The sequence below is a fragment of the Physella acuta genome, unplaced genomic scaffold (assembly GCF_028476545.2).
Source record: "Physella acuta isolate Inbredline_101_S28 unplaced genomic scaffold, ASM2847654v3 ptg001656l, whole genome shotgun sequence".
Classification (NCBI taxonomy): Eukaryota; Metazoa; Mollusca; class Gastropoda; family Physidae; genus Physella; species Physella acuta.
This window is the reverse complement of record NW_026733170.1, coordinates 50172-67036: the sequence shown is the minus strand read 5'-3', so window position 1 is coordinate 67036 and position 16865 is coordinate 50172. Positions and strand designations below refer to the sequence as shown.

The 16865-nt window shown below is 42.0% G+C and overlaps 1 protein-coding gene across 1 annotated transcript in view; it reads right to left on the bottom strand.

Moving 5' to 3' along the window:
* Positions 1-16865, bottom strand: part of LOC131929620 (espin-like) — a 55664-nt gene that overhangs the window by 11503 nt on the left and 27296 nt on the right. The window contains 1 exon segment of the mRNA XM_059285916.1: positions 2816-2980. Coding sequence (XP_059141899.1) covers positions 2816-2980 — 165 coding nt within the window.

Below are 16865 nucleotides of genomic sequence, written 5' to 3'. Positions count from 1 at the left end.
CAGCTGTGTACTTGATACTTTGGTTTAAATTAGTTCTACAGTTGGGGTCGTTTTTTTATATCGCGGATGACTTACATTTTAAAATTATTATTTTTTAAAATCTTTACTTCATACATAAACTTATTTCCTTACATTTGCCATATAATAGATTATGTAAGCTATACTGGTACCAAATTTGGCAACTGTAAGTCTAATAGTTTTTTTTTGGTAAATTTTTTAGTAAGGTAACCATGTTCTGGGTGTATCTGCCCCCTTAAACAGTAAATAGCCTAACTGTAATTTTAACTTTTTATCATTTGATGAACAAGTAGACCAACCTGAGTAGGTTAGATTTGTCCTACTAAAAATAAACTCTATTTTGGAAACGTCGCGCTTTTTTGACGATTTTTACCCTCCCCCCCCTCCTGCCCACTTCGTCACAAAAAGCCAGACCCCCCCCACCCCTAAAATGACGTCACACCTCAGCCTACAACCCCTCTCAAAATTGATGTTGATTTTTTCTTAAAACATCGATATTTTCCAAAATCTTGTCAGAACGCCGTCAACATAGAGTATTTTGATCAATTCCTATTACAATTTATTAAAACAGTTTTCTTAAACGGAAATAACGGCTAAAATTCATTTTCTAACATTGCTTTTTATGATGCAAAAGTGTGACGTCCCACCATCTGAACCCCCCCCCCCCCCCCCGCATCACACACCGTCACAAAATTACGGACCCCCCTCCCCCTACGAGTGTGACGTCATTTATGGACGACCCCTAATACTTGAAAAATTTAAAATATTTCAGCCAAAAATAGAATTTCAGATAGTTTTTTTTTTTTGCCGGTAGCGTATTTTTTTTCCTCCAGCTAGACACCGTCGCGCGGGGTCAGTTTGAGTTCATCTAAGATTCTAAGCTTACAGTTGGCCTGTAGTACACTGCTGATGACATCACTAGCGGGTCACACAGAGTTCACTTCAGGTACCCAACCAGCGGTCCTCCCTCCTCCACCCTGTCGTGATCTAAAGCCTATCGGACTGTAGATTCAAATTAGCTGCGCAAAAACTAGATTTTGGCCTAGGCCTACTCGAAATTTCCCATTAAAAAAAAAAAAAGTCACGCCTATTAAACAGAGCTGCAAACATAGATTCCCGCGGCCTCCTGAAATTCGGCATAATGTTAAATTGGAATGTAAACACAATAGTTCACAACTGGAAGTGGAATCCAGAAATCTCTCACAATGACGCAGTCAAAATGAAATATGAATGAACATCCGAAGAATCAAACTCAATAGCTGACACTTGAATAATCGAAGATCCCGCCAGACGGACCATTATATAGACCAAGGCTAAATCTAGTTTTAAACCAACATCCGATGTGCGCAGAATTTAAAAAAAAACGGAAACTCTAAGCGGCGGCGTAAACAAAATACCGAAAATGCACAAAAAATTCACGGAAAATTCGTTACGCGCGAAAATTCCAGGAGATTTTTCAAAATTCCAGGAGAATTAAGTAGAAATTTTGAAATTCCAGGAGAATTCCAGGACTTTTGGTTTTTTTTTCAAATTCCAGGAGAATTCCAGGACATCCTGGAATTTCAGGAGGCCGCGGGAACCCTGTTTTTAACAACCTTAAGTTATAACCGGATGTTTCACTTTTGTAATTCAAACATTGATTGGCTGTACAGGAACTCCGTGAATGATTTTTATTTGTTTACAAAACTTTGCAGATAAAGTTTTTAAATTACACAATACTATTTTAAACCACACGGCCTAGTTCCACTATTTTGGTTACATTTAGTATAATAAAATTTATGCTAGCCTATCAAACTGCAGGATGTCATATGAAAACCAAATTTATTTTGCCTTTATATAAAATTGTGTTTAATTACTGAAAATACTAAAAGGTCAAAATAGTCAAATACATCCACTCTTTTTTTAAGTAAAAAAAAAACAAAACAACAACAACCAAACAGTCAGTGTTTTTTACCATACTAATTTTAATTATACTGCACATGATTTTAAAAATATTTAATGGACCTTTCGAATACCTTTGAGAATATTATCCCTTGGGTCCATTAAATCATTTAAAAATTCTTTTTATATCTTTTAAGTACGTAAAAATCGTCCGAGGCTAGTAACGTGAAAGGTGACTCATTATTATTTATGGCTTTAATACAAGTATATTGTGATATATTTGTGTCACATATATTAGAATAGATAATTGAATAATAAACAATAGTTTGAGAGCAAGATTTGCTATAGACAGCCCCCACCCGTAAATTGAGTGGTTTCCCCTGAATCTCTAACTAAAATATTACCAAAAAAACTTAAACTAGATGGCTGCTGAAGTAAATGAGCTTGGTTGCATCTGATGAAAACATCGCTAATCATTATTCAATATTTATTACTGAAAGGTTTTAATACAAATGTTTAAAAACAGATACAGATACATGAATGAAACCTAGAAACATTTATTAATTTTTAATTTTGTAAGTTTCAAAACATAATAAATCCTTCTAAAAATGTGAATATTATTATACAAATTTAGTGAGTCCCCTTATTTTCACATTACTTATGTTATCATTACTAGACTTGCCTCATCTGATTTTACGTAAGGTTAAATTAAAATAAAAGTTAGGTAACTGTAATATAAAAATTAATATTGCAAAGTTCCAGATCTAACAGTATTATTTCTGTACTAGAATCTATTTCTATTCCATGGAATCTAGCCTTTATCACACAAAACCAACCTATCATAGACTTGTGGACTGATAAACAAAGCTAATATAACCAAAGAGTCTTTGGCAAAGACCAAGATTAAATATCACACCTTGTTTGTTGACTGTTGGTGAATGAAGTGCTCGAGAGTGATCTCCCCTCTAACAAGAGCAGCTACTCCCGTTTGCCCACATTTGTCAGCAAGTTCTGCAGCAGTGAGTCCCTCATTATCCACCAGACTGACGTCACATCCAGCTTGTAGCAAAGCAACCACAGTCTGAAATAAATTCAGTCAATAAATAGACACTAGTTATAAATACGACAAGCTATTTTAAAACAAATCTGAAACGGATACGTGATAGGAACACATAGAGATAGCCAGACAGCCACGATAACTGGATTTAAACAATACCCTGAGGTCATCTTTCAACTAGCACAGTAGTCAGATCTATTTTTACATATTTTATTTTACATTACAACTTCCTGGTTCGATGAATTCTACGTGTGGCACCTCAAAATGTTAACTTTAAAAACAAGACAATAGTAACGGAACAATTACACGCAATGTAGCACACGTGTATTGAGATGGTCGTCCACAACTTTTGCCGGCATCACTTGCAGCCACACACCATCCCCACCCCTCCCCCATAAACCGACGTCATACAATCACAACCACTCTAATACTAATAGCTCAAATGTTAAAGAAAATCGTTTTTACAATAATTTTTTACAAATATAAAATGTAGACCTACTTTAGGTCGTGTGTTGTCTACCCCTAACGACAGACGTCGCACATCGTAACATGTCAAAAATCTACCCACCCCCATACTCCTCCGCCATTTTTAGGTGCTTGACATCATTTATAAACGGCACCGAAAAACAAATGGGGCATGCGCAGACCAAGAGGATGACGTTATTTAGTGACCCAAAACTTGTGAGTATAAAATGTAGTTGTGCTAAAGATGGCTGTGGTCAGTGGCATAGCTAGGGGAGGGCGGGTGGGGCGGCCGCCCCGGGCGCCGACCCTAAGGGGGCGCCAAAAGGGGTAGAAAAAATTATTTAAAAGCTCATTTTAAGCTGAAGTATTGAATTATACAGTCAAACTTACGAAAATAAATGACTACAAGGCTTCACACTCTGATTTAACTGGTTTCTATATCAACTTTGTGACACCGAAGTAGAAAATGTTACGGGATAGTAACTGGTAAGAAGCGCTACAAACATTTCAGAGTGTGTAGGGGAAGGGGGGAGGCTTTTTTAAAGACAGGAATAACTATAAATAGAAATGTGAGGGAGGGGGCGCAAAATTGGTAGTCCGCCCAGGGCGCCGAAATAGATCGCTACGCCTCTGGCTGTGGTCACCGGAGCCAGCAGTGTTTCTTCCAGACTTTTTCTCTTGGGGGGGGGGGGGGGGGGGCACTTGAAATTTTCGGGGGGGGGGGAGGGGGAGGAGGACACTGTTAAAAGTATATATTATCTATATAAATTTCATTTCGTTCGGGGGGGGGGGGGGGGAGAAACTCTGGGAGCCAGACGGTGCCTACAATAAATCTCCTTAACATGGCGAGGCTTCCACTTGATATACTTCGTGCTAACGTACAAGTGCCGAGGTCATTGAAAACAGGTGAACATCCAGCACCAAAAGTTCCACAGATGACTCTCACAGTTTAAATATCGCAGAAGACAGAAGATAACAGCTCTATTTTATCTAAGGTCCTATGTCTCACATCTGATCAAGACGTCTGCTTAGGCGAGATAGGGAGAGGGAAATACGGAGAGGAAGATTGGGAGAGAAAGGGCGAGGGAGATAGGAAGAGAGAGACAAGGAAAGGAAGAGAGAGAGAGAGAGAGAGAGAGAAAGAAAGAGAGAGAGGAATTTAAAAGAGAGGAAATAATGGGCTAGCAGGCATGCGATCTGGACTAACAAACGGCTGCATGTCATGGCTATTAATTAATTGCTAATGAGAGATTTCATTAAGACGATCACGATTTATGGACGATGAAGACTTTAAAAATAAGACGCGTATGCGCGCGCACACCAGAAACATCAAGTAGACGCCAGTCAGTGGGGGGCTATAAATAATCTAAGTTTGGACACCCACTGCTGGGGTCACAGGTAATTCATGCTAATTTATGCAAACAAGACTGCAGGGTTAAAACAAATGTTTCTTATTAATCCCAAATCAGAGGCGTGGTTGATGGGATGAAGGGGGGGGGGGGGGGTGACACGTGGGCGGCTCCCAGTAACACGTTATAATAAAGCAAGGGGGTGGGGGTGGACAAACCAGCCTCTATCTAGAAGTGGACAAATCAGCCTCTATCTAGAGGTGGACTAATCAGCCTCTATCTAGAGGTGGACAAATCAGCCTTTATCTAGAAGTGGACAAATCAGCCTCTATCTAGAAGTGGACAAATCAGCCTCTATCTAGAAGTGGACAAATCAGCCTCTACCTAGAGGTGGACAAATCAGCCTTTATCTAGAAGTGGACAAATCAGCCTCTATCTAGAAGTGGACAAATCAGCCTCTATCTAGAAGTGGACAAATCAGCCTCTATCTAGAAGTGGACAAATCAGCCTCTATCTAGAAGTGGACAAATCAGCCTCTATCTAGAAGTGGACAAATCAGCCTCTATCTAGAGGTGGACAAATCAGCCTCTATCTAGAGGTGGACAAATGAGCCTCTATCTAGAGGTGGACAAATCAGCCTCTATCTAGAGGTGGACAAATCAGCCTCTGTCTAGAGGTGGACAAATCAGCCTTTATCTAGAGGTGGACAAATCAGCCTCTATCTAGAGGTGGACAAATCAGCCTCTACATACACAGTGGGCACAGGGATGTGCTAAAACAGATGAAACTTGGGGCCCCAAAAATAGTAGTGATGACATGAAAGTGAGGTAAGCCATGTCGGACATTGCCCCTCCCTTCTCACTCCCTCCCCCCCCCCCCCCCCCCCCCCCCCCCTCAGATCACTCTGTAAAGAAAACCACGTGCTTAACTCAGGACAATTAGAAACACGTTTTGGCAAAGAAACGGTCAAAAAATCTGACACGTGGGTTAAAGGTCAAGTGGCACTGTGGTCGCAGTCCCGTGACGTCACGTCCAGTTTGTCACAAACACGTCACTTCAAATGGCCGACTTCTGTTGTTCTATTTTAACCGCTAGTACAAAGTCAACACATCGCCATTAGCCGCTAGTACAAAGTCAACATGTCTCTAACAACCCGTACACTATTGCCGTGGGACGACGAAACAGCAAGGACAAACAATCAACGCTTGCCAACTTTAATCACGACCCCCCTCCCCCACTCCGTCATATCACAGGTGTGAGGGAAGGGTGTGAGGTAGAATGACGAGATGGCACAGCATCATGTACACCTGTCTGATACCCCCCCCCCCCGCATCACAGGTGTGAGGGAAGGGTGTGAGGTAGAATGACGAGATGGCCCAGCATCATGTACACCTGTCTGATACCCCCCCCCCCCCCACACCGTCATATCACAGGTGTGAGGGAAGGGTGTGAGGTAGAATGACGAGATGGCCCAGCATCATGTACACCTGTCTGATACCCCCCCCCCACACCGTCATATCACAGGTGTGAGGGAAGGGTGTGAGGTAGAATGAAGAGATGGCACAGCATCATGTACACCTGTATGATACCCCCCCCCCCCCACATCACAGGTGTGAGGGAAGGGTGTGAGGTAGAATGAAGAGATGGCACAGCATCATGTACACCTGTCTGGTACCCCCCCCCCCCCCCCACACCGTTATATCACAGGTGTGAGGGAAGGGTGTGAGGTAGAATGAAGAGATGGCACAGCATCATGTACACCTGTCTGATACCCCCCCCCCCCCCCACTCCGTCATATCACAGGTGTGAGGGAAGGGTGTGAGGTAGAATGAAAAGATGGTCCAGCATCATGTACACCTGTCTGATATCAAGACAAGCGCTTGACGCCGAACACAGGCCCCTATAGGCCAGAGATTTGTCCGTTCTTCTTCTCAACAAATCTGATCAAAAGGAAAGTGTATTACGTCACTGATGAGGGTCACTGTCACTACACGACACATACAACTTCCACTACACGACACCAGCAAGATCACTGTCACTACACGACAGGAGGGTGAATGCCACTACACGACAGGCGGGTCACTGCCACTACATGACAGGTGGGTCAATGTCAGTACATGACAGGTGGGTGAATGCCACTACACAACGACAGGAAGGTCACTTTCACTACACGAGAAGAGTGTCACGACGAAGGAGGGTCACCGTCACTACACACCGTTTCTTCTGCGCTGACTCTAGACAACACGGGTGGAATAATGGGGGTCATGACCTTTGTAATCTGATTATCTGACGGGACGGATGACAGAAGTAGTGCTGTTATGGTTTGATGTATTTTACGTGCAAGCTATATGTGTGTGTAGTGCTGTTATGGTTTGATGTATTCTACGTGCAAGCTATATTTGTGTGTAGGTGCTCTGTGTACTTGTATGTGTGTGTAGGTGCTCTCTGTGTAGTTGTATGTGTGTAGGTGCTCTCTGTGTAGTTGTATGTGTGTGTAGGTGCTCTCTGTGTAGTTGTATGTGTGTGTAGGTGCTCTATGTGTAGTTGTATGTGTGTGTTGGTGCTCTCTGTGTAGTTGTATGTGTGTGTAGGTGCTCTCTGTGTACTTGTATGTGTGTGTAGGTTCTCTCTGTGTACTTGTATGTGTGTGTAGGTGCTCTCTGTGTAGTTGTATGTGTGTAGGTGCTCTCTGTGTAGTTGTATGTGTGTAGGTGCTCTATGTGTAGTTGCATGTGTGTGTAGGTGCTCTCTGTGTAGTTGTATGTGTGTGTAGGTGCTCTATGTGTAGTTGTATGTGTGTAGGTGCTCTCTGTGTACTTGTATGTGTGTGTTGGTGATCTCTGTGTAGTTGTATGTGTGTGTTGGTGCTCTCTGTGTAGTTGTATGTGTGTAGGTGCTCTCTGTGTACTTGTATGTGTGTGTAGGTGCTCTCTGTGTACTTGTATGTGTGTGTAGGTGCTCTCTGTGTAGTTGTATGTGTGTAGGTGCTCTCTGTGTACTTGTATGTGTGTGTAGGTGCTCTCTGTGTAGTTGTATGTGTGTAGGTGCTCTCTGTGTAGTTGTATGTGTGTGTAGGTGCTCTTTGTGTAGTTGTATGTGTGTAGGTGCTCTCTGTGTAGTTGTATGTGTGTGTAGGTGCTCTCTGTGTAGTTGTATGTGTGTGTAGGTGCTCTCTGTGTAGTTGTATGTGTGTAGGTGCTCTCTGTGTAGTTGTATGTGTGTGTAGGTGCTCTCTGTGTAGTTGTATGTGTGTAGGTGCTCTCTGTGTAGTTGTATGTGTGTGTAGGTGCTCTCTGTGTAGTTGTATGTGTGTGTAGGTGCTCTCTGTGTAGTTGTATGTGTGTAGGTGCTCTCTGTGTACTTGTATGTGTGTGTTGGTGCTCTCTGTGTAGTTGTATGTGTGTAGGTGCTCTCTGTGTAGTTGTATGTGTGTGTAGGTGCTCTATGTGTAGTTGTATGTGTGTGTAGGTGCTCTCTGTGTAGTTGTATGTGTGTAGGTGCTCTATGTGTAGTTGCATGTGTGTGTAGGTGCTCTCTGTGTAGTTGTATGTGTGTGTAGGTGCTCTATGTACTTGTATGTGTGTAGGTGCTCTCTGTGTAGTTGTATGTGTGTGTAGGTGCTCTCTGTGTAGTTGTATGTGTGTGTAGGTTCTCTCTGTGTAGTTGTATGTGTGTGTAGGTGCTCTGTGTACTTGTATGTGTGTGTAGGTGCTCTCTGTGTAGTTGTATGTGTGTGTAGGTGCTCTCTGTGTAGTTGTATGTGTGTAGGTGCTCTCTGTGTAGTTGTATGTGTGTGTAGGTGCTCTCTGTGTAGTTGTATGTGTGTGTAGGTGCTCTATGTGTAGTTGTATGTGTGTGTTGGTGCTCTCTGTGTAGTTGCATGTGTGTAGGTGCTCTCTGTGTAGTTGTATGTGTGTGTAGGTTCTCTCTGTGTACTTGTATGTGTGTGTAGGTGCTCTCTGTGTAGTTGTATGTGTGTGTAGGTGCTCTCTGTGTAGTTGTATGTGTGTGTAGGTTCTCTCTGTGTACTTGTATGTATGTGTTGGTGCTCTCTGTGTAGTTGTATGTGTGTAGGTGCTCTCTGTGTAGTTGTATGTGTGTGTAGGTGCTCTCTGTGTAGTTGTATGTGTGTAGGTGCTCTCTGTGTAGTTGTATGTGTGTGTAGGTGCTCTCTGTGTAGTTGTATGTGTGTGTAGGTGCTCTCTGTGTAGTTGTATGTGTGTAGGTGCTCTCTGTGTACTTGTATGTGTGTGTTGGTGCTCTCTGTGTAGTTGTATGTGTGTAGGTGCTCTCTGTGTAGTTGTATGTGTGTGTAGGTGCTCTATGTGTAGTTGTATGTGTGTGTAGGTGCTCTCTGTGTAGTTGTATGTGTGTAGGTGCTCTATGTGTAGTTGCATGTGTGTGTAGGTGCTCTCTGTGTAGTTGTATGTGTGTGTAGGTGCTCTATGTGTAGTTGTATGTGTGTAGGTGCTCTCTGTGTAGTTGTATGTGTGTAGGTGCTCTCTGTGTAGTTGTATGTGTGTGTAGGTGCTCTCTGTGTAGTTGTATGTGTGTGTAGGTGCTCTCTGTGTAGTTGTATGTGTGTATAGGTGCTCTATGTGTAGTTGTATGTGTGTGTTGGTGCTCTCTGTGTAGTTGTATGTGTGTAGGTGCTCTCTGTGTAGTTGTATGTGTGTGTAGGTTCTCTCTGTGTACTTGTATGTGTGTGTAGGTGCTCTCTGTGTAGTTGTATGTGTGTGTAGGTGCTCTCTGTGTAGTTGTATGTGTGTGTAGGTGCTCTCTGTGTACTTGTATGTGTGTGTAGGTGCTCTCTGTGTAGTTGTATGTATGTGTTGGTGCTCTCTGTGTAGTTGTATGTGTGTGTAGGTGCTCTCTGTGTAGTTGTATGTGTGTGTAGGTTCTCTCTGTGTACTTGTATGTATGTGTTGGTGCTCTCTGTGTAGTTGTATGTGTGTGTAGGTGCTCTCTGTGTAGTTGTATGTGTGTGTTGGTGCTCTCTGTGTAGTTGTATGTGTGTGTTGGTGCTCTATGTGTAGTTGTATGTGTGTGTAGGTGCTCTCTGTGTAGTTGTATGTGTGTAGGTGCTCTCTGTGTAGTTGTATGTGTGTGTAGGTGCTCTCTGTGTAGTTGTATGTGTGTGTAGGTGCTCTCTGTGTACTTGTATGTGTGTGTAGGTGCTCTCTGTGTAGTTGTATGTGTGTGTAGGTTCTCTCTGTGTAGTTGTATGTGTGTGTTGGTGCTCTCTGTGTACTTGTATGTGTGTGTAGGTGCTCTCTGTGTACTTGTATGTGTGTGTTGGTGATCTCTGTGTACTTGTATGTGTGTGTAGGTGCTCTCTGTGTAGTTGTATGTGTGTGTAGGTGCTCTCTGTGTAGTTGTATGTGTGTGTAGGTGCTCTCTGTGTAGTTGTATGTGTGTAGGTGCTCTCTGTGTACTTGTATGTGTGTGTAGGTGCTCTCTGTGTACTTGTATGTGTGTGTTGGTGATCTCTGTGTACTTGTATGTGTGTGTAGGTGCTCTCTGTGTAGTTGTATGTGTGTGTAGGTGCTCTCTGTGTAGTTGTATGTGTGTGTAGGTGCTCTCTGTGTAGTTGTATGTATGTGTTGGTGCTCTCTGTGTAGTTGTATGTGTGTGTAGGTGCTCTCTGTGTAGTTGCATGTGTGTAGGTGCTCTCTGTGTAGTTGTATGTGTGTAGGTGCTCTCTGTGTAGTTGTATGTGTGTAGGTGCTCTCTGTGTAGTTGTAAGTGTGTGTAGGTGCTCTCTGTGTAGTTGCATGTGTGTAGGTGCTCTCTGTGTAGTTGCATGTGTGTAGGTGCTCTCTGTGTAGTTGTATGTGTGTAGGTGCTCTCTGTGTAGTTGTAAGTGTGTGTAGGTGCTCTGTGTGTAGTTGTATGTGTGTGTTGGTGCTCTCTGTGTAGTTGTATGTGTGTGTAGGTTCTCTCTGTGTAGTTGTAAGTGTGTGTAGGTGCTCTCTGTGTAGTTGTATGTGTGTGTAGGTGCTCTCTGTGTAGTTGTATGTGTGTGTAGGTGCTCTCTGTGTAGTTGTATGTGTGTTGGTGCTCTCTGTGTAGTTGTATGTGTGTGTAGGTGCTCTCTGTGTAGTTGTATGTGTGTAGGTGCTCTGTGTACTTGTATGTGTGTGTAGGTGCTCTCTGTGTAGTTGTATGTGTGTGTAGGTGCTCTCTGTGTAGTTGTATGTGTGTGTAGGTGCTCTCTGTGTAGTTGTATGTGTGTGTAGGTTCTCTCTGTGTAGTTGCATGTGTGTGTAGGTGCTCTCTGTGTAGTTGTATGTGTGTAGGTTCTCTCTGTGTAGTTGTATGTGTGTGCTGGTGCTCTCTGTGTAGTTGTATGTGTGTAGGTTCTCTCTGTGTACTTGTATGTGTGTGTAGGTGCTCTCTGTGTAGTTGTATGTGTGTGTAGGTTCTCTCTGTGTAGTTGTATGTGTGTGTAGGTGCTCTGTGTACTTGTATGTGTGTGTAGGTGCTCTCTGTGTAGTTGTATGTGTGTAGGTGCTCTCTGTGTAGTTGTATGTGTGTGCTGGTGCTCTCTGTGTAGTTGTATGTGTGTAGGTTCTCTCTGTGTACTTGTATGTGTGTGTAGGTGCTCTCTGTGTAGTTGTATGTGTGTAGGTGCTCTCTGTGTACTTGTATGTGTGTGTAGGTGCTCTATGTGTAGTTGTATGTGTGTGTAGGTGCTCTCTGTGTAGTTGTATGTGTGTAGGTGCTCTCTGTGTAGTTGTATGTATGTGTTGGTGCTCTCTGTGTAGTTGTATGTGTGTGTAGGTGCTCTATGTGTAGTTGTATGTGTGTGTAGGTGCTCTCTGTGTAGTTGTATGTGTGTAGGTGCTCTCTGTGTAGTTGTATGTGTGTTGGTGCTCTATGTGTAGTTGTATGTGTGTGTAGGTGCTCTCTGTGTAGTTGTATGTGTGTAGGTGCTCTCTGTGTAGTTGTATGTGTGTGTAGGTTCTCTCTGTGTACTTGTATATGTGTGTAGGTGCTCTCTGTGTAGTTGTATGTGTGTAGGTGCTCTCTGTGTAGTTGTATGTGTGTGTTGGTGCTCTCTGTGTAGTTGTATGTGTGTGTAGGTGCTCTATGTGTAGTTGTATGTGTGTAGGTGCTCTCTGTGTACTTGTATGTGTGTGTAGGTGCTCTCTGTGTAGTTGTATGTGTGTAGGTGCTCTCTGTGTAGTTGTATGTGTGTAGGTGCTCTCTGTGTAGTTGTATGTGTGTAGGTGCTCTCTGTGTAGTTGTAAGTGTGTGTTGGTGCTCTCTGTGTAGTTGTATGTGTGTAGGTGCTCTCTGTGTACTTGTATGTGTGTGTGTTGGTGCTCTCTGTGTACTTGTATGTGTGTGTAGGTGCTCTCTGTGTACTTGTATGTGTGTAGGTGCTCTCTGTGTACTTGTATGTGTGTGTAGGTGCTCTGTGTAGTTGTATGTGTGTAGGTGCTCTCTGTGTACTTGTATGTGTGTGTTGGTGCTCTCTGTGTAGTTGTATGTGTGTGTAGGTGCTCTCTGTGTACTTGTGTGTGTGTAGGTGCTCTCTGTGTACTTGTATGTGTGTGTTGGTGCTCTCTGTGTAGTTGTATGTGTGTGTTGGTGCTCTCTGTGTAGTTGTATGTGTGTGTTGGTGCTCTCTGTGTAGTTGTATGTGTGTGTTGGTGCTCTCTGTGTAGTTGTATGTGTGTGTAGGTGCTCTCTGTGTACTTGTATGTGTGTGTTGGTGCTCTCTGTGTAGTTGTTACGAGTAGGTTCTAATTTATATGGCGTATATCTATGTGTGTGTATTTATACACAAAGTATCTATGTGTATGTTGTTGTATGCATGTGACTATACATTCAATGTTTATGTATATTGTGTTTCGATTAAAACAGTATACCATCGGTCAACCTGTTAGGTAAAACATGCCAGCTACTATTTACAGCTGAAACTATTAGACTGTCTACTAGTGCCAGAGTTTGGCTCAGAGAGGGTTTTGAAAACATTACACCAACCAACCATGTGAGGGGACTAGTACAAACTTGATGGTCACGGATAAACATTACATCATAACACGGATAAACATTACATCATAACACGGATAAACATTACATCATAACACGGATAAACATTACATCATAACACGGATAAACATTACATCATAACACGGATAAACATTACATCATAACACGGATAAACAATACATCATAACAAGGATAAGCATTACATCATAACACGGATAAACATTACATCATAACACGGATAAACATTACATCATAACACGGATAAACATTACATCATAACACGGATAAACATTACACCATAACACGGATAAACATTACATCATAACACGGATAAACAATACATTATAACACGGAGTAACATTACGTCATAACACTATCCCCCCACCCACCAGCCACCTTAAACTAACATAACACACGTCAATCTGTTGTTTGCATAGACCCCTCCCCGTTCTTTAAACCTCCCCAATATTCTAACCTTATTCTGCCAAGATTAAAGAAATACACACTGTTTATAATGAAGCCTAATAAGTCCCTACATTACCGACAACGAAATGATGCCCCACTTAAGAAAAAAAAAAAAACAACGAATGATTTTACCGTCAAAAACCAAGGTTTAACAGCGCCATCTTGCCCAGGTCTTATCGTCTGAGGGTATCACCGAGAGGAAACCACATGGGTCTCTGTCGTCTGCTGGTGTCTGCTGGCACCACGTGAAAGGCAGGTCAATGTTTAACAAATCACCCGGAACCTTGGGTCACGTGATTGACGCGTGAGTGGGTGGGGTGGGGGAGGAATGCAGTGACTGTAAAATGTACCCCCCCCCGGGACATTACAGCTAATTATTGTAGACACGATAGTGTATAGTCTGCTCAATTCATCGATTCCAAACAATGAAAGCAAGAGATAGCGAGTACAGTTACTGAAGAATCAAATCAACACTAGCACACACATTTCGTCTAGTGAGCTGTTTAAAATACTGAAGAACCAACACATTTCGTCTAGTGAGCTGTTTGAAGAACCAACACATTTCGTCTAGTGAGCTGTTTGAAGAACCAACACATTTCGTCTAGTGAGCTGTTTGAAGAACCAACACATTTCGTCTAGTGAGCTGTTTAAAATACTGACGAACCAACACTTTTCGTCTAGTGAGCAGTTTAAAATACTGAAGAACCAACACATTTCGTCTAGTCATTTGTTTTAAATTCTGAAGAAAAAACCAACCAACCTTGCCAGGTTACTATGGCTACAGTAATTACATTCACAGCTCACACCCCCTCCCCACTTGTCAAAGATTTTTAATCTTTATGTCTGCGTTTGTGTCTTTATCTTGAACAATAGCTCTGATTACATGACAATTAATTTGCAGGTAATAATTTATTTTTTACTAGGCATGCTGCCCAGCTTCGCTTAGGCTTTCGAAAACATTGAGAATTTGAATGCTTAATTAATTCGCCCGAAGGTCGGTCTACGACCTCAAGAGTTACGAAGAGGTTCCTCCGTGGACATTTTTTTTCGATTTATAGCTCATATAAGGTACCGGTCAGTCGAGGTCAGTTTTGACCCCCACATCGTAGACTTTTCGGCCAACCGGTCCCCGTGTTCTGTCGCACCAAGGCAAGATCATGCCAAATTTGAAGCGCCTGCGGCGCCGGGAAGTGCCCTATCGGACACCCGACAATCTAGATCTAGAGCTAGATTCCTAAAAGAATTTTTTTTTTAAGTTTAGCCCGAGCATAATAAAAAAGAATACATTAACCAAGCTGACTTGCTGTGTCTCGAACCCGCACCACCTGCGTGGTTTAATGTACACTAACATCTCCGCTATTTAGGCACCTTATAAAATACGGAGAATGAAAGACGTATTTTAAAATCTTAACTTACGCGAATATGCCTATTCTTTCAAATTAATTTTTTATCCCAAATTAGCCAGTTCATAACAAAGATTTTGTATAAAATAAATAAGTCTTGAAATAGTTTAGTCCTAATATAGAAATTTAATTTTGGAATTGATTTTAGAGAAGTTAGAGTCTAAATCTAGATCTTAGCGTCTACGTCTAGATCTAGTTATTGCGTAGATTTAGATTTAGATTTAGTCTAGATCTAGAATCTCTAGATCTAGAATCCAAATACATAAAATAAATTTTATGAGTTTAGGCCGGAAAAATTGTATTGTATACATTTCATAGTGTACGTAGATCTAAATCAAATTTGAATGAAATAGTTCATTTCTTTTCATTCTAAACACGGCAGATGACGTCATTAGTTAATGTATAAGCAATAGTGACGTCACAGTTTTATGCGTTCTTTTTCACATATATTAATGCTTTTCCGGTTGCATAAATAATACTGTTTCTCTATATTCGAATACGCCTTTATTTTTTATTTTTCTTCTTTAAATAATTTTGTGGTTATACATTTAAAACATCTAACATATTTTTTTCAACAAAAGTCCGTAAAAAGTTCTCGATATATCGCTGCCGATTCTGACGTGATGTCCGGCGAAAATTTTTTGCGGACAGAGAAAGAGAGAGAGAGAGAGATGTGCGAACGTGGGGATTTATATATTAGGATTGATCTTTTTCTACATTAAAAACAACGACTGCGCGGAGTTAAATAGGCGAATCACGCAATTATCTCTATTTAGTACTTTTGTGACGACATACGGTTTATCGATTGTTTTATCCCCCCTTTCTCAAGCAGAGAATTACATTTATCTATTGTACCTACCCACACGGCAGTAAACCATGACTTAAATTAGAAACTAAGTAATCAGAATTAGCTAGCTAACGTCACAATTGTTTTCCATTCATGGTTGATTAGTTTTTAAAGCTCTAAAAGCCTTGCAGCGTTTTTGTAACAAAAAAAAATAAAGCTCGAAATTTCTGATGATGGTCTGAACTAGGAGCAGAGTTTCTTCCAGGCATCTTTTCGGGGGGGACAAAGCCCCCCCCCCCCCCCGAAATTTTTTTACCGCCCCCCCCCCCCCCCACCCCCGAACGAAATGAAATTTATATAGAAAATATATACTTTGAACAGTGTCCGCCCCCCCCCCCCCGAAGATTTCAAGTGCCCCCCCCCCCCCCCCCCGAAGAAAAAAGTCTGGAAGAAACACAGACTAGGAGGCGAGGGTTCTAAATCTGATGTTGATGGCCTGAACTTTTAATTGCATGCGCATGTTACTTTATTTCCGCGTGAACACTATAATTCGAGTACGGTTTCAGTTATGTTGAGGAAAGGAGATCTTATGCATAGATTAATTGCAATTTTTGAGTGACCTTAAATAAACGACAGCGGCATTTTACTCTATTTCCGGATTCTAAAATACCTATAACTTGAATACCGTGTAAGTTAGGTAAATTAAATGTTATACTTGAGTATAAGATTTTATTCTCTCAAATCTGTCCAATTTTAAGTGATTTCCGGTGAACGGAAGTATTACTTTACGCTATTTCCGATTTCTGAAAAAAAAGATCACTTCTACCTGACCTATCTCTTCAGAACGTTTCGCGTAGCTCTAGACTCGATGACAATGCATTATGACATAAAAATTGGTTGAATTAGATGTTCAATTAAGTTTTAAAATTAATTGTTTCCTTATAAAGCTCTAAATTTCCGCTCATATTGTGTGCTATTATGTTTCTACTCGATACTATTCTATTTAAAAAAAATTAACATACGAGGTAGTTAAGTGGAGATCAAGCGAATAGCTTTTAACAACGTTCAAACAAATGCTGGCTGACGTTTGCCGGTGGTTTGATGCTGACAGCCGGTCGTGTAGTGCTCCCCCTGTCAATGTCGGGTCGTGTAGTGCTCACTGTCAATGTCCGTCACTACTGCGTCGTGTAGTGCTCACCATGTCAATGTCCGTCACTACTGCGTCGTGTAGTGCTCACCATGTCAATGTCCGTCACTGCTGCGTCGTGTAGTGCTCACCATGTCAATGTCGGGTCGTGTAGTGCTCCCCCTGTCAATGTCGGGTCGTGTAGTACTCCCCCTGTCAATGTCGGGTCGTGTAGTACTCCCCCTGTCAATGTCGCGTCGTGTAGTGCTCCCCCTGTCAATGTCGGGTCGTGTAGTACTCCCCCTGTCAATGT